The sequence below is a fragment of the Euprymna scolopes genome, chromosome 4 (assembly GCF_053919585.1).
Source record: "Euprymna scolopes isolate OS-2025 chromosome 4, ASM5391958v1, whole genome shotgun sequence".
NCBI classification, from domain to species: Eukaryota; Metazoa; Mollusca; class Cephalopoda; order Sepiida; family Sepiolidae; genus Euprymna; species Euprymna scolopes.
The window spans coordinates 140,296,812-140,318,152 of record NC_136485.1 but is presented as its reverse complement, the minus strand read 5'-3'; the positions used below and the strand labels follow the sequence as shown (position 1 = coordinate 140,318,152).

General features: G+C 35.5%; 1 protein-coding gene across 1 annotated transcript; it reads right to left on the bottom strand.

Annotated features, from left to right (window-relative positions):
* Window positions 1-1,214: 1,214 nt before the first annotated feature.
* LOC145272134 (uncharacterized) lies at window positions 1,215-20,202 on the bottom strand. Its single transcript, XM_080127024.1, has 5 exons — window positions 19,405-20,202; window positions 14,959-18,342; window positions 12,755-12,766; window positions 2,574-2,662; window positions 1,215-1,269 (listed from the first exon to the last, which is right to left on the bottom strand). Exons 1-5 carry the CDS (start codon window positions 20,200-20,202, stop codon window positions 1,215-1,217), a joined length of 4,338 nt encoding a protein of 1,445 aa, XP_079983150.1.
* Window positions 20,203-21,341: the final 1,139 nt, after the last annotated feature.

The following is a 21,341-nucleotide window of genomic DNA, read 5'->3' as shown; positions in this document are numbered from 1 at the left end:
CACAACATTTAGTGAATACAAATAATCGCACCATTTGACGCATGACAATGATAGAAACAACAAAAATATTAAGGAAACTCTTTGAGTGCAGTTTTAGCGTATAGAAACCTTTTTTTTTAAGATTTTTAAACGGTAAAAGTACAGAATAGTTAACATTTGAGAACTTTTAAACCATGATCAAATCTGTATAGTTTTAATGTATGTAAACAATTTATCAGAATTTTTTAGACGGTTTTTACAAATCTTTTCTGCACATTATAATTATGCTGGTTCAGTAAAGAATTTCATTCTAATGCGTTTTACATAAATAATATGCTGATGTTTTTGTAGTTGTTGTTTGTTTGTTTGTTTGTTTGTTTCCTAGTTCTCGAGTGTTAACTATTCTGTACTCTTACTAAAATACGGACACTAAAAAAATTCCCAGTAAGTGTAATCAAGTTGCTGGAGATTAGGTTATAAACTGGATAGGTATCCACTTTTTATCATTTTCATTTCTTGTAAGAATTAAATTTTCGTAATAAATGACAATTACCTTACAGATAATATTAGTCAGTTTAAAGAATATGCTCCTCAGTAAAAAAAAAAAAAAAGTAGAAAAAAGAAATCATTAACCAAACCAATGCCTCTGTTCAGTCGCGAAATATAAAGGATACCCCCCTGTAGGGGCAGCTGTGGGTGAAATTGTGAGGCAAGGGTTGCGCAATTACCAACCACACCTCTCCTGAATCGGCATTGTTTGAGTCCAGTGACAAGGAGAAGTCCAGGACGACTGGAAACAATGGTGAGATAAGCAGAGAGCACATACAGCACCTAGAAGTCCCTAATGGTCACCCATTTAGTATTAACCAGGTTCAACATTGCTTAACTTTGGTGATCCAGTGGAAACTGGCGTGTCAATGTGATTAAAATCATTAAGAAAGCTTAAAAACCATAAAAAGATATTTATCATAATTTACTGTGCTGATTTCCTAGTTTGACAGAAAAATTCCCAAATTCGACAAAAAGATTCGCAAGTTCTGTGGATGGTTGTAAAGATGAAAGTTCTGATTTATGTGTCTGTACAGTAGTCCAGATATGTCCATTCATATTTCTGTAGGAGATGTGTCGCCAAGGAAGCTGTCTACATTTCTAAGTGGGAAGATGAAATTTGCTGACGTGTTTTCTAGCAAGAATTATATATGCAGCATAAGTAGATGCAAAGAGAGAATCGGAATTTAGTTGGTGACAAATGTGTCAAAGATGATGCTGGAAATCTTTCGTTGTGCAACTCTGCAAAAACAACAACAAACAACAAAAAAAACAATAGCTTGGAAACAAAATAAAATTGCTGCCGGAACAGTAGCAGAAACTCGCTATGAAACAGACAACAGAAGATTTTGTATATTTTATTTATTTATTTGCTGACTATTATCCTGATCTTTTATAGTTGTTGTTTAACGACGTTTCAGCCAACTATTATTCCTCTGGCTTTCATCAGGTTGTTAACCGCGACAGGATAGGAAGGCCAGAGGGATATTTGGCCAAAATGTCATTAAACAACAACTATAAAAAGATGAGGATAACAGTCCGCAAATAAATAAATAAATAAATAAAATATACAAATTACTCGTCTAAAAAGAATTCCAATCATTGAATAATAGAAGATATTATGTTTTGAAATAAACAATTTAACTTTGGCTTGTATATAATGATGTTTTTCATATGTTTTCACTTGTAAAGTATTCCATTTCGGCTCCCAGTTAATGCTGGGTCATCAGGAGAGAATACAAGCCGTTTTAGGGCTTTCCTCTTAGTTAATTCACTTGTAGATTTGTACAATTGTGTTTATCATTTTCTTTTTTTCACTTGTAGGGTATTTTATTTAGACCTCCAGATAATGTCGGGTCATCAGGACAAAATACACACCATTTTGATTGACTCTTTAATTACTTTTATGGGAGTATGAAATTCACGTCGTTCCTAGTCACATGTATGTTCCTGTTAGAAGAGATGACAACATTAGGTTTTTACAACTCTTGAGGGAGGTGTCAACATCTTCTTACATACAGCACATGATATTCCCAAATTGGTCACACATCTAATACTGACCAGGCTCAACGTTGCTTAACTTCAAGTATCTAATGAGAACTGGTATGTCAACGTGATTATGTCCTATATAGGCTATAGGATGTAGTTGGTGACAAATGTGTCAAAGATGATGCTGAAAATCTTTTCTTGGGCAATTCTGTAAAAACAAAAAAAAATAGCTTGTAAACAGCATTATGATCGACTCTATATTGTGTTTTTAAAGAAACAGCTTACCTTGTATACAATCTTGTTTTTTAGCTGTTTTCACTTGTGAAGTATTCCATTTTGGCTTTCAGTTAATGTTGGGACATCAGGTGAGAATACGGGCTGTTTTAGGACCTTCCACTTCTCAGTGAATTCACTTATAGTTTTGTTTATAATTGTGTTTATTGTATTTTTTTCACTTGTGGGGTATTTCATTTTGGCGTTCAGATAATGTTGGGACATCAGGTGAGAATATGCACTGTTAAGATTGATTTCTTAATTAGGAATTTTCTTTCTGTTACTGGCTGCTCATCCATATTTCTGCAGGAATGGTAGCTGTGTCCATCACTAACATGAAGAATAGTAAGGCAGCTGAGTCTTCTTGGTATTGCTGCAGGGATGTTGCAATAGAAGTGAAACAAAAAACATTGAAGGAACACCACAACAGGAACCGAAAGGAACTGAAAATGCAAGAAATTTTATAAACTACTTCCCATCACAAAAAAAAACCAAAAAAAACAGCAACAATAATGTGATGACACAAACTTCAGCTAATATGACACAAAATAGTTGTGAAGAGTCCAGAAGGATGGAAAGACTGAGAAGAAAGAGCACTACCCAGACCTCAAATGGAAGGATATAAAGACTACTGGGACGTTGGGGAAGCTTGTTGCCACCCAAATCCAGAGAAGATCAATGGTCGCTACCAGTGAGAAAGAAATCAATGGTAAGTGGTCGTTGTTATAATGCAAAATCATTTGCAATAGTTATCGAAAGAGATAGAGAGTACTGGAAATCTGGGGAGACTTGTTGTCACTCAGACTCAAGGGAATATCATCGGCTATTATGGATGAGCAATCACTGCTAATGACCTGTGTTAGAACTAGTAAGTAAATAATAATAATAATAATAATAATAATAATAATAAAAGAATGGGACAGACTGGAATGAAAGGGATGGCTGAGAAGATACAACGGATAATAATGAAAACGGATGGAATATTAAGGAAACCCCTTGAATGCACTACAGGCACAAACTGCTACAGATGTAAAACAAAACATCACATAGAATCATGAAAACTGAAATTGTAAGTTAACACCCCCCGTGCCCCTGCCTTCCGCCCCCCTCCCGTGGGTTGCTATAAACAGGCGCCAAACCAAATATAAGTGAGGGTCAAGGAGGATGGAAAGACCGGAGAGAGAGAGAGAGAGAGAGAGAGAGAGAGAGAGCACTAATTAGACCTATGCTAAATGAGTGCAAAGAGGAGTGGGACCTATTGGGAGGCTTATTGCCATCCAAATTCCAGTGGAGGCCAATGGTCACTGTCGATGAGGAATCAATGGTGAGCAAATTCATCTGCAAAAATTATCGAAAGAGGTGAAGAGTACTGGAAATTTGGGAAGACTTGTTGTCACTCAGACTCAAGAAAACACCAAGTTATTCTCAAAGAGAAATCCTTGATGATGGCCTGTGTGACTACTCCTAGTGAGTAAATAATAATAATAATAATAATAATAATAATAATAATAATAATAATAATAATAATAATAAATCTATCGTTATTTCCATGGCAAATGCTCGACTGAGCTTCAGTGTATGTGTTGTGGACTTGAACAACAGGTTTAGGTAGAAAATAATATATTGTACAAGAAAGTGAATATAAAGAAAGGACGTGATGTTTTCCCCACGAGAATATTAAACTTTGTTTTTTTTTTTTTTTTTTTTTTTTTTTATAATGATTAGAAGAGTCCATTATAATGAATGGGTAAGTCCCTATAAAATCTCCTCACAAGCCTTTACTCCGCAAGGGGTACTAGTACTTTTTCCTTTTTTTTTTTTTTTTTTTGTAATGCTTTTGGTATGACGACCCTCTCTCTAGTAGGACGTCATCACACAGAAAACTGGCCTTTATTTGCTGGTCTTTATTTGTGATTTTTTGTTTTGTAGCACTAATAAATCTGTCTTTTTGTGCTTTGAGTTTTATTTCATGCAGTGTGATTGTTACGTATCGGCGCATTTCTATTTTTTTTTTTTCTAATATCGTGAACTGAATAATACAAGACAACAATTTGCTTTTTTAAGTAGTTATTTTTAAACGTAGCCATTGATAGGATGAGGGTGGCTTGAGATGAATTTTTATTATTGGATAAACTTCAGCTTTACACGCACACACTAGAAAAGGGTGCGACTCAGTATAAAAACAAATTATTTTATAAAGTCCACTATTCTCAAACAGGTGTATATCTAAGACTAGTTCAAAAATGCCTGGCAACAATCAGAAAAAAAAAATTATTTACGTTCTTCACTGTTAACAATAGCAGAACTGCTTGATCCATTGGAAGATGTAAAACGATTATTTAAGGAAACTTCGATGTAGCCTTCAGCAAAAATGCCTGAAATGAAGCTTAAATCTTTTATCCATATATTAGGTCTCATATTTGATAATCTGTTGTTGCGGATTCTGTTAGAGTTGTTCACACTGATTGTCGTCACTTTGGAGGATTCTTTCGAGACGGAACTTTCTCGCCACAATCTTTTGCTGCCTCTGTTTTGAGTATTTACTGACGTCGTGCTTCCAAACTGTCTGGCAGTCTTCTAGTTTGAGTTGGATTTAAATAAAAACAAGCTGGCACAGTCCGTGTGTTTCAATTTGGTGGAGTGAATCTATTTTGAAAATTTCTACCACGCACACGCATTCGGCTGTAATTGTTTCAAGGGGTTTTCACAGAATTCAGTGAGAGCGAGTTTGCCTATTTCTGTTGTCGTGTAAGTACTCTTGGTTTTCGGCGTATGCCCGCGTGAATTTCTTTTGACTTTTTTTTTTTTTTTTTTTTTTTGACATACACATTTCTGTTTTTCTTCTTCTTGAATAATAGTTGCATATTATCTTTTGAGTTCAAGTTTAGCTGACATCTTTGTGCATTTTCCCCAGATCGACTGAGAAAACTTCAGGAAAACGTTTTTTTTTTTTTTTTTTTATTCTGACTTGAGATTTTCCTTCTGTCGTAAGAGTTTCCACTTTTTGACAAAAAGTATTTATAGGCAAATCCTCCAAATTGAATTGTTGCATCCAATCTCTCCAAAAAAGATTTCATTTTATGTAACATGGACATTTTATATTTCTTTGTCGCGCCGTTAAATGTCATAATCATGAGTCGCATATTCTACTTGGTGCGAATTGCGAACCCACTTGACTTATTTTTCGTCATTCTTTCCAATCCAGGATAAGTTAGTTGATGGACGCTCAACTATTGAGAGATGACCAATCAAAAACATTTTCTCTCCCCCTTCTCCTTTGCTTTCCTCTGCTTCTTTTGCCTTCTAAATACCATCAAAGCATAACTTTGACAAGCCAGTTATTGATCATTTGAAATGGCTAAAAAAATTAAGGCTTTTACTTTAGATTTTATTAAATAGGGGGGGGGGTAGGGAAGTAGTTTGATGGACGGTAGATATTTTGTTTTTATCGATTAGGCGATGTCCCGTAGTGAAGCGCATTACGTGATTTTGAAACACCTCAATGTGATTGGCTAGTTGTTTAGTCCATGTGATACAATCAAGGTCATATAAAACTACTGGGAAGATATAAATTAAATAAACTTTTACTTTAACAGTTATCGGCACCCTTTTTGATTTTAGAATGATGATGTATTTTTGGAAAATATAGCATTACCAATTAACTAACTTTCAAAATTTATTTTCGATCCAGTCTCCGTTCTGGGTGTTTTGCAAGACTTTAGCATATTAAGTTTATCTAATCTTTTCCAGACATGCAAATTTATGATTGATAAGTTTGATCTTCACGTTTTTATTTGATATTTTCACCCGCCTATATTTCGTATGTTTTTATCTTCTTTTTCATTTGTTCTAGTGCGTCGCACCCGACTTTTAATTTTATCTTTTTCTCTACAACGGGAACTTTTATGTCCAAGTCCGTCTTAAGTCAGGCAAGTTTTTTTTGCACTATGCACAGTCTTTATCCCATTGTAGAGTGTCGCATGGATGATTTTCAGTGAGGGTAATAATAGCATTTCTGTTTTATTTTATCTGGGGAATAGAGTTTTGCTTTTGTATGTATCTTTCTTAAATATGCGACGCCGGATTCTTTAATGTTCTTTGAATTTTTTTAACGCTAATTACTAGTCGGAAATTTTTCGATAACTTATTTAGTTAAAACTCTGCGTTGAATTTCAGAGTGTTTTGCCGATACCAATCCTTGCAAAAATATACGTATATTAGGTATTTGAAACCGTCAGCATTCAGTTCCGCTAGTTTAAAATCGTCGCAATGTTTGTTTAGCTTTGATGCAAATGTTAAATAGTCCTTTTCTTTATCGGTTAAATTCATGAATTTCTACCTCTTATGAAATAACGACGTTTTGAGACCGAACAGTTCTGTTAAGAGTTTTATGGTTTCAGAAAAAAGTTAAGTTACATTTTTCGGTAAAATGTAATCTACGAATTTGTCGTGTTTTTTGGTTCCCAGTTTTTGCAGCAATTAGTGGACCTATACACAATCCGTCTAATTGGCACAATCAATGTCATACAGATCCTCATACCTTCTAAAATACGAGGCGAAAGTCCTGTCTTCATCCGGGGCGTAAATGAAATTGTCAATTGCGTCCCAGACTGCGCTTTGTGAGAATTCTATATTACTTTCCGTGATTTGATTTTATTGGTAAAAGTTTGTTGTAATAAATCTGCTTTCTCTTGTTGTTCCAGTAGAAGTTTTTGAAATCTTTCTTCAATTTTCCGTTATTGTTCCATCTGGTTTTGTTGTTGTTACATTTGGTATTTAACCCATTCAGCCTGTCTTTCTTTGTTTGTTCTTTTTTTTTGCTGCAGATCCATTTGGTATTTACACAGTTGTGCTATAGTTGATTTAAAGTATTCCATGGTCTTCTGTTTTTCTCCTTTAAGAGGGAAGAAAAAATGAATATGCTTTCAACGTGTAAAAAATAATTCCCGATTTTCCACGTAGCTTTTTTTCTTTCTTAACAATTAACACAATGTACATCTTGCGGTCGAACAAAAGAATTTACACCTCTCTCTCTGTCTTTCTCCTTTTTTCACCCCCCCCCTTGGCAGAAAAACATGAAGTTCATTTTGCTACAAGATTTAATTTTTTATTTCAGCAAAAAACACAAAGGGAAAAACAAAAAAAAAAAAACGGAAAACCAAAAAGTCACGTTTTAGTTAAAACAGAATCAACTTGAAGATTTTTCATTTATAACTTTTTCCTATTGAACAATCTTATTATCTTTATTTTTTTAGTTAATGCAGTGAAGTGAGAGTTTAGTGCAACTTTCGGAGTTGATTCTTGGTCTTTAAAACGGGTTCTACAGTGCCGACTCTCTGAATGATTCGTTGTCAGTGTGTTTAGAATACTATTTTGCTCATTTGAATACTTCGTTGCAAAGATTGATGTGGTTTATCTAGGTCTTTTACGTGCTACATTGTTAGTTCGAATGAATACCTCGTCTCTAATTGTTGTAACCCTAGGAAACAGTCAAAAAGAAAGACTCGAACAATAGGTTTAGGTAGAAAAGAATATACTGTGCAAGAAAGTGAACAAAGAAAGGTCGATATTTACCGACTGTTGAGTTAGACGGTCTGCAGTCTTGCGTTAGGTCGCAATATTTCGGTAGTTACCTCTTACCACAAGGTGATGTGACACAAGGTCAGAAGGTGGAAAAATGTGTCAATATCTCAAGAGAAAGAGAACTCTGACCTTGCAAAAATGTCTGAGTAGCCCTGTTGGCATTCCCCAGTGAGGGGGCCTCAGACAACAAGCATTAAACTTGCTCCTCCCAAAAGCCGGGGGGCAAAACCTAGGAGGATGGATCTTCTAGGGCTACAAAGAACATTTGTATCAATCTGACAGCAAAAAGGATCGTGACAATTTCCCACGTGAGGTAAACTCTATATTTTTATAATAATTAGAAGAGTCCATTACGAGTGAATGGGTAAGTCCCCATAACTCTATGCTTCCCTCTCCCTGTAACATATTCACGACAAACACTCGCCTTGTTACAATCACTGTCAACAATTTCCCTTACTCACTCTCTATCAGTGCCTAGAACTAAACGGAAACTCCATGAACAAAATTTGTTTCCTAGAGCTGTCTGTCTATAAAACACAATACCACTATGCTGCTTCCCAGCTGACTATAACATGATCGTTTTCAATCCAACATAAACAAGTTCTTGTTCAGCCGTTCTCTTAAATAATCAAGTTTTACCATTACGATCATCACGAAGTTCACTCATTAACCCTTATCCTTGGGTGGCCTCTGGGCCTTGATAAATGGTGACTCCTTTGTAAAAATAAATTTAAAAAAATAAATAATAATAATAGTAATGATGACAAGAGAGTCGAACTCATCTGAATGATATCGTAAGTAATTGAAGTTGTAAACATTGTTTTAATTAAAAAAAAAAAAACTTGGAAATAAGTATACACTTTTTTTTATTAATATACGAGGTGCCTCCATTAAATTTCCAGACTTTTTTGTACAAGCATTTAAAATTGTCATAGACTCTTGAAAATTCAGTATATATTTGCTATACATATTATGAAATGACTGACCAGTTTTTATGATTTCAGATTCAAATGAACGGCTACAGCAAGAATTGGAATACACCCTACCATAGCCTGATTGTCACAGCTGGTGGATTTCAAAGATGCAATTTGGAACGTGAGGACACTTTAGAAGAATGATATGCAATGAAATTCTGTTTTCAACTTGGAAAAATGTCAGAGAAACGTATGGAACGCTTCAGACTGCTTTTGGACTACCTTGCATGAAACGAGCATAAGTTTGTGAGTGACATAAGAAATTCAAGGAAGGCAGAGAGTCTGTGAGGGAGGAGTATGGAAGTCAGAACATCAGAGTTGATTGGCCAAATAAAGCATTTCACAGATAAGATGTGTCTATAGACACAATAAGTGCACAGTTTGATGTCAGTGTGGGAACTGTACATAGTTATTTGTGAAGAAATGAAGATGCGGAAGATTTGCACAAAGTTTGTCCCGAGGGTACGCAGAGAAAATCAGAAATAAAAACGATGTTATGACAGAGATGGTTGAGCTGATCAATTCAGATTCGCAGTTTTTGATGCTCTGGTGACCTGCAAAGAAAGCTGGATTTACTGCTATGAACCAGAAACCAAGATACAGAGTTCCTAGTGGAAGCATTCTGGTTCTCCCAAACCCAAGAAGGCCAGACAGAGCAAATCCACCCAGAAACTTATGATGATCCCTATTTTTGACAGCACGGATATGAGCTACATGTACTGGATTCCCACTGGACAGACAGTTAACAAGGAATAGTATGTTGAGGTTTTAAGGGAGTTCAGAAAATATTCCGGCAGAAGAGGCCAACACTCTTCAAATTGGGTCAGTAGCTTTTCCATCAGGACAGTGCACCAGTCCACAACTCCATCCTTGTCACAGACTATTTGACCAAAATGGGCATCAAGAGTTCCTCACTCCTCATATACAGGGTGGTCAAACAGTCAGGTAACATGTTAAAGGTAGAAAAAACAATATGATCCATTATAATCTCTATTCGTTTAATATTATTTCTTGGATGAAATTTTTCCACAACGATGGATTGGTCGCCGTGGCCCAGTTGAATGGCCAGCCAGATCTCCGGATCTTACCCCTCCTGATTTCTGGCTTTGGGGCTATGTAAAGGATAGCGTTTATGGCAAGAAGCCTGATACAATAGCGTCTTTAAAGTTATTTATTGAAGAGGAGATTGCGCGGATATCAGCTGACATGATTACACGTGTTACACAATCAGTGGTTAATCGCTTCCAGCGATTGATAGAGAGAAATGGACGACAATTAAGAAAATAAACATATTTCATGTTTGTTTCATTTTATATTTCAATGTATGGTATTTAAATATACGTGTATTGCTAATATCGTTTTTCTTTAAAATGTTACCTGACTTTTTGACCACCCTGTAGACCAGATTTTGCCCCCTGTGACTTTTGGTTATTCATTAAGCTCAAGAAAAACCTTAGAGCTTGTCATTATGAAACAATTAAGGAGATGAAAGAGGCTGTGACAAAGGTCATTGAAACGTTCACACAAGAGGACTTCCATGGTGCCTTCCAGAAATTGTTGGGATGGTACAAGGGCATTGCAGTCGAAGGAGATTACTTTGAAGGGGACTAGAGTTTCATGTGTGTACTATCAATAAAAGTACTGATACAAAAAAAGGCACCTCATATAAACATAATTGAGCCATCGGTGGCCGGAAGTTTTTACTTTTATTTCTGCTTTTCGTATAGGTACTTTTATTGATAGTACACACATCAAGAATCTCGTGGAAAAGGCATAAAGTTTATGATTACTAATTTTCATGAACAGACGTGATTATTTTCTGGAGGGGAAAGAAAGTCATAAGCTATGTAAACATCTTGCGTGTGTGTGTGTGTGTGTGTGTGTGTGTGTGTGTGTGTGTGTGTGTGTGTGTGTGTGTGTGTGTGTGTGTGTGTTCGTCACATACGAAAACAGCAGTTCAGAATAGCATTGTTGAAAAGAAGGAATAATTCTTGCTCGATATGGTAACTTTCCATGTTGAGAATTAAAGATACATAACACACGGAAAGTCATGTTAGGTGATTTAACGTCCCACAAAGACGGATTCTTTTAGATAGTGAAATCTTAAGAGAAAACCGATTTGATTTTTGTGGGCCAAGTCTTATACAGGTGCGTTCTAGAACATTGTTTGTTGTATCACTGTGCATGAAATGCAACATAGTTCCTTTATTGCATGTGTGCGGATGGACAAATTATGACATTGTGCCTTTGCGCATTCTGATATCCGTGGGTGTTGAAACGGTGATTGCTATGAAAATGTCTCTGCTGAAGATTTGTTCCAGTCGTCTGTAGCAGATGCTACCACATTTACAATGAGACGTTTTTTTATATCATAAATTACTTTTTTTGGTTTATCATGCATTTTTTGTTATAAAAAGTATGTATATTTTTTAATTCGGTATCTTATGAGTTTAATTTACTATCCTTTAAATAGGATCAGAAAACTGATAATTATTTTACCAAAGATTTTTAAAGTTAATTTATTCGGACTTGAAATTTGAACAAAATGTGTTTATTTTTTGGGGGAGGGGAGGAATATTTACAGTGTAACTTTTTTAACACGTAAATATACATTTTTTTTTTCGTTTTAGGGAGTAACTTTGGTCTGTTATGTTTCTAAACACAATAAAAAGTTGGTACATCTGCAGTATACTGACGGTGGCAATGTTAAGGGGTGATAACTCGAATTTCTTATTGGTCAAATACCACGGCAAATAAGTAACAAACAAGATTTTTTGTCCAAACACAAATATTTGAAAGACAAAACATTTATTGTATAAAAAAATGTATCAATATATACTTGTAAATCATTTATTGAAGAGTCTGCATGAAAAATATAATTTTAATAAAACAATTTTGTAATTAAAGCAACATTGGATTTTTATAAAACAATTTTTTTTTCTTTTGAACAAATTAATAATTTAAATGAAACATTTTTCAAAGTAAAGCAGTAAAGCAAAATTGGATTTTTTTTTTAAGATAAGTTTCCAAAGAATTTCCCAAAAAGTATGAACTATCGTCCCCTGTTCTTTGTCCGAGAAGTGCCACCTGGCGACAGTTTAGTGAAACACACAAAAAAATGGCCACCGTCTGTATACTGCAGAAGTGCTCTAAATTTAGACGTAAACAAAAAAGTAATTATGATAAGCTTCTTTTAAGAAATATAGGGGTCCGTTTTCTTCAGTTATTTTTGTCTGCACCTAAAATATACACACAGACGCGGTTTGGCTTCTACACTTGTGTACGTAAACATATTCTCATATATGAATATTTGGACGTGTTCCTGTATTTATACCCTTCTCTTTGATTCCCTTTTATTTACATGTTAACGAAAACGATCCAATAAAGTTATTTAAAATGTTAGAATGAGAGTTTCTCGTCAAATTCTACAGAAATTCCATTCGATGTTTGGTTTTATATATACAGAAAAATACTGCTAGGAAAAATCATAATGCAACGCAGCAAGCCAACCCTTAGTGATTCAAGATGGCAGGCGACATTCAAATGTTCCTACATCGTTGTCATCGCTATCATCCACTCCAGCAGTCCTACTTTTAATGAGTTGTAAAACACAAGCAAAAAATACGAGTTTTATTTCCTTTTTGTTGCCACTTTCCATAATATTGACGGAATTTTGGGTTGTCACCAAAATCCGCTTTTTAAAATACTAAATTAAAGGATAAAAAAAGGGGAAAATTAAACAAGCAAGGAGAAATGAGCAAAAGAAATATAGACCTGAAATTAATTTAAAATGATTCGAATTTATTTAAAGAAAATAGTTACGGTTGCTCATATTTTCCTAAGCTCAGGTTTTAAAAACTTGTAACATGAAATAAAAAATAGAAAACAAATACAAACACAAATCTTACTTGACAGAAAGGCTGAAATAAAAAGCACATAAAAAATAGAAAATATTCTTTTTTCAAATCTCCAAATTCTTTCAAAGTTCTTTCCTTTTTCTCTTCTTCTGTCATTTTTTTTTCAAACAAACAAAATCTTCAAAAGGTTTAAAAGTATAGATCTCAGAAAAAGGGGTTATCTTTTCTTCAGATTCACCCAAAATAATTTTCCTTTCTCTGATAGGTTTCTTTTTCTTCCGAAATAATTTTCCTTTTCTCTGAAAAGTGTGGTCTTGCTATTTCTTCATCCGTTAGAAAAGGGACAAAGAAATAAATCTCTATTGATGAGTCTCTCGTCAACAGCTTGTAATAATTATAGTGACAGGCTCTGTCACTATTCTTACGTCGGTCTCCTTTCTCTGAAAGGGGTTAACGTCTATTGGGATTTCCCAAACGTTTGAGGTAACAAAGTAATGTGACGACGTCAAGAAGAAAGGAAAAACAAACACAGAGTTAAATGTTATAAAAAAACTGTATTTACAAAAAGGAAAATAAAGGTGTTGCAAACAATTGGGTTTGCGGGAAACTTATCTCACAGATGTGAAGTGTCCGTTTATCAATTAAATCTTTCCTGTGTCCTTAGTTGGTATGAAAGAGAAAAGGTGCGGCCTTGTTGGTCTGTGCTGCTATTACGGCTTGGACTCCATGTGCGTCCCGTATTTCTGGTGGCGGAGAGCTGGCGAAATGGATGTACTCGCAATCAGGTCCCAACCGCAAAAGAGGCCGAAAATTCGAAGGGGCCGCGCAAATAGGGGTCGGGGAGGAAACTAGAATGGCAGCCCGTGATTGGTTGTTTTTCATCCAATCACAGGGCACCACACTAGTGACTCCGTAATAATTCCAATATTCTCCCCCAAAACAAAATTGCAATATGAAATCATTGCAACATAATTCTCTGCAGTTACAGGTCCTTATGCTTTTAAGCTGGAGGTTCATAGCAGGCTTATTGTAAGGCAAACTATCCCATAATGAAAGGTCGCAGAAACTTGGATTTGCCTCCCTTTGAAGGCAAATACGGCCCATAGTAAAGTTCATAGGAAAATTGATTTTTTTTTTTTTTTAAGGCAAACATAGCCAATAATAAAGTTCATAGAAAAATTGATTTTTTTTCTTGAAGGCAACCATAGCCAATAAAAAGGTTCATAGGAAAATTGATTTTTTTCTTTTGAAGTCAAACATAGCCAATAATAAAGTCCACAGGAAAAATAGATTTTTTTTGGAAGGCAAACATAGCCAATAATAAAGTTCACAGGAAAAATTGATTTTTTTTTTGAAGGCAAACATAGCCAATAATAAAGTTCTCAGGAAAATTGATTTTTTGAAGGCAAACATAGCCAATAATAAAGTTCACAGGAAAATTGATTTTTTTTTTTTTTTTTTTTTTTTTAAAGGCAAACATAGCCAATAATAAAGTCCACAGGAAAAATAGATTTTTTTGGAAGGCAAACATAGCCAATAATAAAGTTCACAGGAAAAAGATTTTTTTTTTTGAAGGCAAACATAGCCAATAATAAGGTTCTCAGGAAAATTGATTTTTTGAAGACAAACATAGCCAATAATAAAGTTCACAGGAAAATTGATTTTTTTTTTGAAGGCAAACATAGCCAATAATAAAGTCCACAGGAAAAATAGAGTTTTTTAAAGGCAAACATAGCCAATAATAAAGTTCTTAGGAAAATTGATTTTTTTAAGGCAAACATACTAGAATATAGAAGAGGTGAAGATTGTATTCACAAAGAGCTTAAAGGTTTGAAAGAAGTGAGTGTAGTGATTTATTTTGTATGTAAAGAATTCTCATTTTGGTGCACCAATAGGACTATAGAGATTTCATCCCTTCAATAATAAGGTAGGATATCATTAACAGTTATTATTTTTTCTTCTTTTTTACAATAAGTACCTATAAGCTAAGGTATGTGAAGATTGTTTTAGATAAACTGAATTTAATAGTATATATAGGGGTTATTAAGAGAGTTTTTACTACTTTTTAAATTTTTAGTCCTTTTATGATTAGTATTTGGTACATCATTAGGAGATTTTGAATTTGCAGCATCAACTACTCTCTTGGAGTCTGGAACAATTCCAGGATGGTGTGCGTGAGTTAAAGATAATTCCAGAGGATACAGGAGCTTGATAGAATGGACCTGAACCGACCCGTCACCTCTTTTAACTTTTACAGAACGAATTTTTTTGTCGTCACCAACAATTAATTCCAAAACTCTTCCCAGCAACCAAAATGGTCTAGCCTTGGCAGGATTTTTAACAAGAACCACATCATCAACCTTGATACGATTGTGAAAATTGACCTCGTGCAAATCTTTACATTGCTCCCTCAAACTCAACAAATAGTCTTGATACCAAAGCTCACGGAATCTAGTTAGCATAGAATCCCGTGCTTCAATGGATTTTACTACATTTAATCTTGAAGGAGGGTCAGATTTCCAAACATTCTGGTCATCTAATTTTAGTACAAGTCCTAAATTGGCATTAGGACGAAGAAAACAGTTGGGGGTTATTATTTCGAGGTCTGAATCCGAAGAACACCTGTAAGTGAGAGGTCTTTGATTTATGGCATTTTGAATATCCGAAATTATAGTAAGGAGATCAAAATATTTAATTCGAGATCGCCCAATTGTTTTATACAAACAAGATTTAATGGTTCTGATCATACGTTCCCATGTGCTCCCCACCCAAGCAGCATATAAAGGTATTCTGATATGCTTAATATTATACACTTGGAAGTGTTCATTAAATTCAGAGGAGGCAAAAACTTCCTCTATAAGGTTACAACCAGCTATAAAGGATCTGGCATTATCGCTGTAAATATGAGATGGGATTCCATGCATATTTGTAAATCTGATCAGAGCCAGGATAAACGAGTGAGTGCTCATATCTTTAACTAATTCTATGTGTACTGCTCTAATGTTTAGGCAAGTAAATATAAGCATATACATTTTACTTACACCTTCATCACCTTTCACCCAAACATGTCCCGTATAGTCAATCCCAGTGTGTAAAAATGGTTTAATGAGATTCACACGATGTTTGGGAAGATTTGTAACCTTAGGATACTTAAACGCAAGGCTATTAAATTTTTTGCACAAGATGCACTTTGAAAGTACTTTTTTGACGGCTTGTCTTGCCTTGGGTATCCAAAACCCTGAAAGGCGGATTTTAGTTAGGGTTGATTGAATTCCCAGATGTTTACATCTTTTGTGGTATTCTACGATGATAAGTTCAGTTAAATCATGATCCTTAGCCAATAAGACAGGATTGATAACTTCATAATCATAAGTAGTGACTTTACCTATTCTACCTTTAGTTCTGATGATTCCACTTTCATCTAAGAATAAATTTAAATTTTTTACTGATTCAGGTACTTCTTTACCTTGAGGCGATTGCAGGTAAGCAAATTCTGTAGGAAAGCTTTGTTGTTGCATTACCTTAAGTAAATAAATTTTAGCACAGTTGCTGGGATCTAGGTCTACATGTTTGATTTTATTTCTAACCTTAAATATGTTGGTAGTAACGTTAAGTAAAATATTGAGATCTGAGTATCTACCAAAGGGTATCACCGGTTGAGGCTCAACATTAACTACAGTGTAATTTAATGACGTAGGCTGTATAATAGATTTATTCTTTAAGCTTAGGCACTGAAGTTCACTTGATGGCCATTCTATGGGACTTTTACTAAGCCATTCAGGACCCGAAGTCCAGCGGCTTAAATTCTGCTGAAATTTTTCAAAGGTTACTCCTCTTGTGAGCAAGTCGGCAGGATTTTGATCTGTAGGAACGTATCTGAATTTTACAGTTAACGATCTTTTTTCTTTTAGTTCCTCAGTCATTTGTTGGATGTCTTTTAGTCTGTTTCTTACAAACAGGTTTTTAGTTTTGATGTTGTCAGACAAAAGCCATGACAACACAACCTGTGCATCAACAGATATAACGATATCTCTGATCTCAATTTGGGAGTAGGCTTTCAACAAAGGTAATAAGCACTTGATGGCCAAAAACACAGCCAACAATTCCAGCGTAGGTAAACTTTTGGGCTTCAGAGGAGCCACCTTAGCTTTGGAAAATAACAAATGGGACTTGCCATTTTGTGCACTATAAACTGCAAACCCATATGCCCCTTTAGAGGCATCACAAAATATAAAAAAATCGGCTGGGTTGGCTTCACTGATTACAAATCTAGGGAACTGCAGTGAATCCAGCTTGGAAAGGTCCCGTGATAAAGCAGACCATAAAGCCTGGTATTCCTCGGGCACAACATCATCCCAGTCTAATTTCTGCGACCACAAATCTCTCAAGAGCATTTTGCCTCTGATAGTAACAGGTAGACACAGAGATAGTGGGTCGAAAACCCTTGCAGTTTGAGTTAAAATACCTCTTTTAGTGGTAACTTGCTGATCAATAGATGACCTAGAAATTTGAAGTGTATCCTCTAATGTGGAATACCTGTAGCCTAAAACTTTCTCCAATTCACAGCCATGTTCTACGAGTTTCTGATCTTTTATCATTAAGGTTTTAAGTTCCTCACAATTCGTATTCCATGATCTAAGATTAAAATGACCTCTTTCCATACGATGATTGGCCGTTGTATAGAGGTTTGATAACATTTCAACAGAGTTACTTGTTTTAATCAGGTTATCCACATAGAAATTTTTCTTCAACATGTCAGAGCAGTCATCAGCAGGGAACATTCGGGCATGGTGCTTTATTATGAAATTCAAAATGAAGGGACTGGCGTTAAACCCAAAGATAATAGTGGTATATCTAAAACAAATCAGTCTATTGCCTTCCTTCATAAAAAAACAAAACCTGTTACGGTCTTCGAGAGATCCGAGTTTGATCATAAGGAAAGCCTTACGAATGTCTGCTAACATCACATATTTGTTAGATCTAAATAATAATAGTAATTCCAGCATATCTCCCATTAAATTTATGCCAGGATAAGCTGCTTCATTTAAAGAATATTTACCATTAGTCTTCAGAGAGCAGTTAAAGACAGGTCTAATCTTAGTAGTAGACTGTTCATCCATCTTGAAAACAGGCCTATGTGGTATCCAAATGTATTTTGAAAAATTCTCAGGAGCTACCTCAAAACGTTCGATGATACCCTCCTGCTCCTGTTGATGAAATATTTCAGCATAGTCATCGAGTAATTTTTGTTGCTCGAGCTTGTTTACTACTCTGTTTAGCACTGAAAGTGCAATTCTGTGATTGGAAGGTACAGACTTGATTTTGTCATCATGCCAGGGGAGTTTCACATGATACGCATTATTTTTAAATTCAATGGAATTTTCAAATTCCATAATTTTACTCTTGTCATAATTACAAGTAGCCTCGTCTTCCGATGATATACCTAGAGAATCTACATCAAACATTTTCTCTAAATTTCTTTCTACTTGACTCTCATCAAATATTTCAGCAAGGGGATCAGGGTAGCTCTTTATCGGGTTCATTACAAAATTTACCCTAATGTCTGAGCACGTAGAGTATTTGGAGACTATGGCATGATAATTGTGGAGATCCTTATTCTTAATCTTCTTAGGATTACACTGTTTATCATACAAAAAATGTTGGCAATTGCCAAACGGGGAAATGCCTGCAGGAAACTCCCATGCAGAGCCCTGCATGCAGTCTATCATTTTGATGTTCTTCATGAATTGAATCACATCAATGCCTAAAAGGCCATGTACACGAATGTCATTTTTTTTGTGCAAAAAGGCCAGGGTATAATTTAAATTAATTAAATTTTTCTTTACAGACTTAAAATTATCAAATCTTAAGTTCATATCGAATTCATCATCGATAAGAACTGGTAGAGACAAGGAACTACCCTTAGTTACTTCTATCCCCACTACAAGTTGGTTCAATTTTTTTGTTTGCGACCCTAAAAAGGTTTTTACCTCGTATTCAACTGGAGTGAGAAGAGATTTATAACACCCTAATCTTTCAATAACATTCCTGGAGAAATAGGTTCTTTGACTGCCTGTATCAAAGAGGCAGTTAAATCTATATTTTTGTTTTCCTTTAAAAACAGTAATTGCTACTATCGGCAAAATGTAGGGTTGTTCCTGCATGCTAGTGTTAGCACACACGTGCGTGGAAGCAGTTGGACTGTTTCCACCCTTATCTGTTTCATTACAAAGTGGGGTAACGTGGCCTCGGGATTTACAATGTGCACATCTCCGAGGTAATTTATTTCCTTTGCCATAGCAGTCTTCTGTTCTATGATTGGCACTTGTACAAAGGAGGCATAAGCCCATTTCTCTACACCTAGAACGTCTCGACTCAAGGGAGAAATATTTTGGACAATGGTTCATAGTGTGTCCATTGACGCTGCAAAATCTGCAATGCTTAGTAACTTTGCTAGATTTTATAGCAAAGTTTTCCAACGTTGGGACACCCTTCCTTACATTATTATTTTTATTATAATTTCCTTCCCTAGATTTGAAATTGTCTTGGTGGGAATTTGGAGTTTTTTTAAAACTGGTTTTTATCAAGGTTTTTATGACCTCATTATAACTATCAAAGATCTGATTAATTTTTGGATAGTTACTATCAACTTTTCTTATTATCTCTTTTTGAAGAGTTGGGGGTAATTTCGAAAAAATTACATGGCTAATCAGTTCGTAGCCAGGAGTGTTTTCTTCAAAAAAATCCAGACCATACGAAGTCTTTAGTTCAGCTAGGTCAGCCTTTATTTCTGACAAAAAACTTTTTATGTTAGCAAACTCTGGGTCATATTTAGGAGTATTACCCATCAGTTGTTTAAAAATTTCATCGATAATGAGAGGAATATCCAAAAACTCCTTCCTCAATAAATTGATGGCCACTTCAAAGTTTTCATCTTCTAACGAGAGGTGAGACACTAACTGAGACGCGTAACCTGTCAAAAAACTTTTTAAAAGTGATAGTTTGGCTCTTTTTGAATGTACGGCGTCCACACAATTCTCAAATTGAGCTAGGAAATTTTTAAATTCAAATTTACCAGCTCTTATGCCACTAAATTTAGCACACTGCAACCGTGGGGCTGAAACGCACGCGGCTGCGAGTGGCATTTGTGGATTTTGTACTAGGACCGATTCTTTATTGGAAGGAGAAATATTCTCTTCCAGTTCAGTGAGCCTTTTGAATATGTTGTAAACGAACTCCGCCTGTAACTTTTCGTCTTCCAACATACCGCTATCTTCTAAATTGATATCGGCCTTTTCACAGGCTTCACTTATTCTATTATTAATTACGTCGACCTCCGTCAACCATTTGTTAATAAGAATTTCTTGCCTTTTAAAACAAATGTTATTGAGCGACACTTCTGCTGACATTAAATCAACGGCCGAAGTTATTTTCCTTTTAAAGGAATCTCTATTAAAAATCAAGGCTCTAACGCCCTTTATCTGTTTAAAATCATTCATACTGCTGAGAGCAAATATCTACAAGCAAAATAAAGGAAGGAAACGGAAGGAAAGAAAGAAAAAAAGGGGGGACGGACGAAATTAACCTCTACAGATCCAGTAGTAACACCAAAATAGCATAGGCTTGTATTCCCTTCTTCAAGCGACGTCACGGTTGAATTGAATTTACACAAATCTATTTCGTGTTAAATTATTCCACGTGTTATTTTTAGTCTCTAGCGTAAAAGGCTAGTTTCAATTGTTTGCAAATTATTGGGATTTCCCAAACGTTTGAGGTAACAAAGTAATGTGACGACGTCAAGAAGAAAGGAAAAACAAACACAGAGTTAAATGTTATAAAAAAACTGTATTTACAAAAAGGAAAATAAAGGTGTTGCAAACAATTGGGTTTGCGGGAAACTTATCTCACAGATGTGAAGTGTCCGTTTATCAATTAAATCTTTCCTGTGTCCTTAGTTGGTATGAAAGAGAAAAGGTGCGGCCTTGTTGGTCTGTGCTGCTATTACGGCTTGGACTCCATGTGCGTCCCGTATTTCTGGTGGCGGAGAGCTGGCGAAATGGATGTACTCGCAATCAGGTCCCAACCGCAAAAGAGGCCGAAAATTCGAAGGGGCCGCGCAAATAGGGGTCGGGGAGGAAACTAGAATGGCAGCCCGTGATTGGTTGTTTTTCATCCAATCACAGGGCACCACACTAGTGACTCCGTAATAATTCCAATACGTCTTCAATAAATGGCGTTTTTTGAAACAACAATTTCAACCTCTCAATAAAGGCCTTCTACCGTTAAGGACGGTTGAGTGCTTTACGTCGCTCCCTGGGCTCGACGGAATTCCAAAAAACAGTACTTCACTGTCCGATGTCTTCTTTGGAATTAATTTAAAAATGGCGGAAGAAAGTTTTCTAGAATTGTTTTCACTGCTCAACCAATCAGCGTTAATCAATGCTGATGGCTACCAAGAAAAAAGGAAAGGCATTAACAGAGAGAGAGAGAGAGAGAGAGAGAGAGAGAGAGAGAGACAGACAGACAGACAGACAGACAGACAGAAAGAGACAGACAGACAGACAGACAGACAGACGCATACATTCGCCAGCTGAAAGGTCCTTCAGTTCAACGACTGCTAGACGCGGTCAAATCGAGG

Bases quoted from the DNA above. Each gene is read 5' to 3' on its own strand.
- LOC145272134 (XM_080127024.1), bottom strand. From the start codon at position 20,202: ATGAATGATTTTAAACAGATAAAGGGCGTTAGAGCCTTGATTTTTAAT. The intron at 18,343-19,404 runs GTAATTTTTTCG...TATGATAAACAG, and splicing joins GCTACGAACTGATTAGCCAT to TGTAATCCTAAGAAGATTAA. The intron at 1,270-2,573 runs GTAACAGAAAGA...TTGTTTTTGCAG, and splicing joins GAAATATGGATGAGCAGCCA to AGTTGCACAACGAAAGATTT.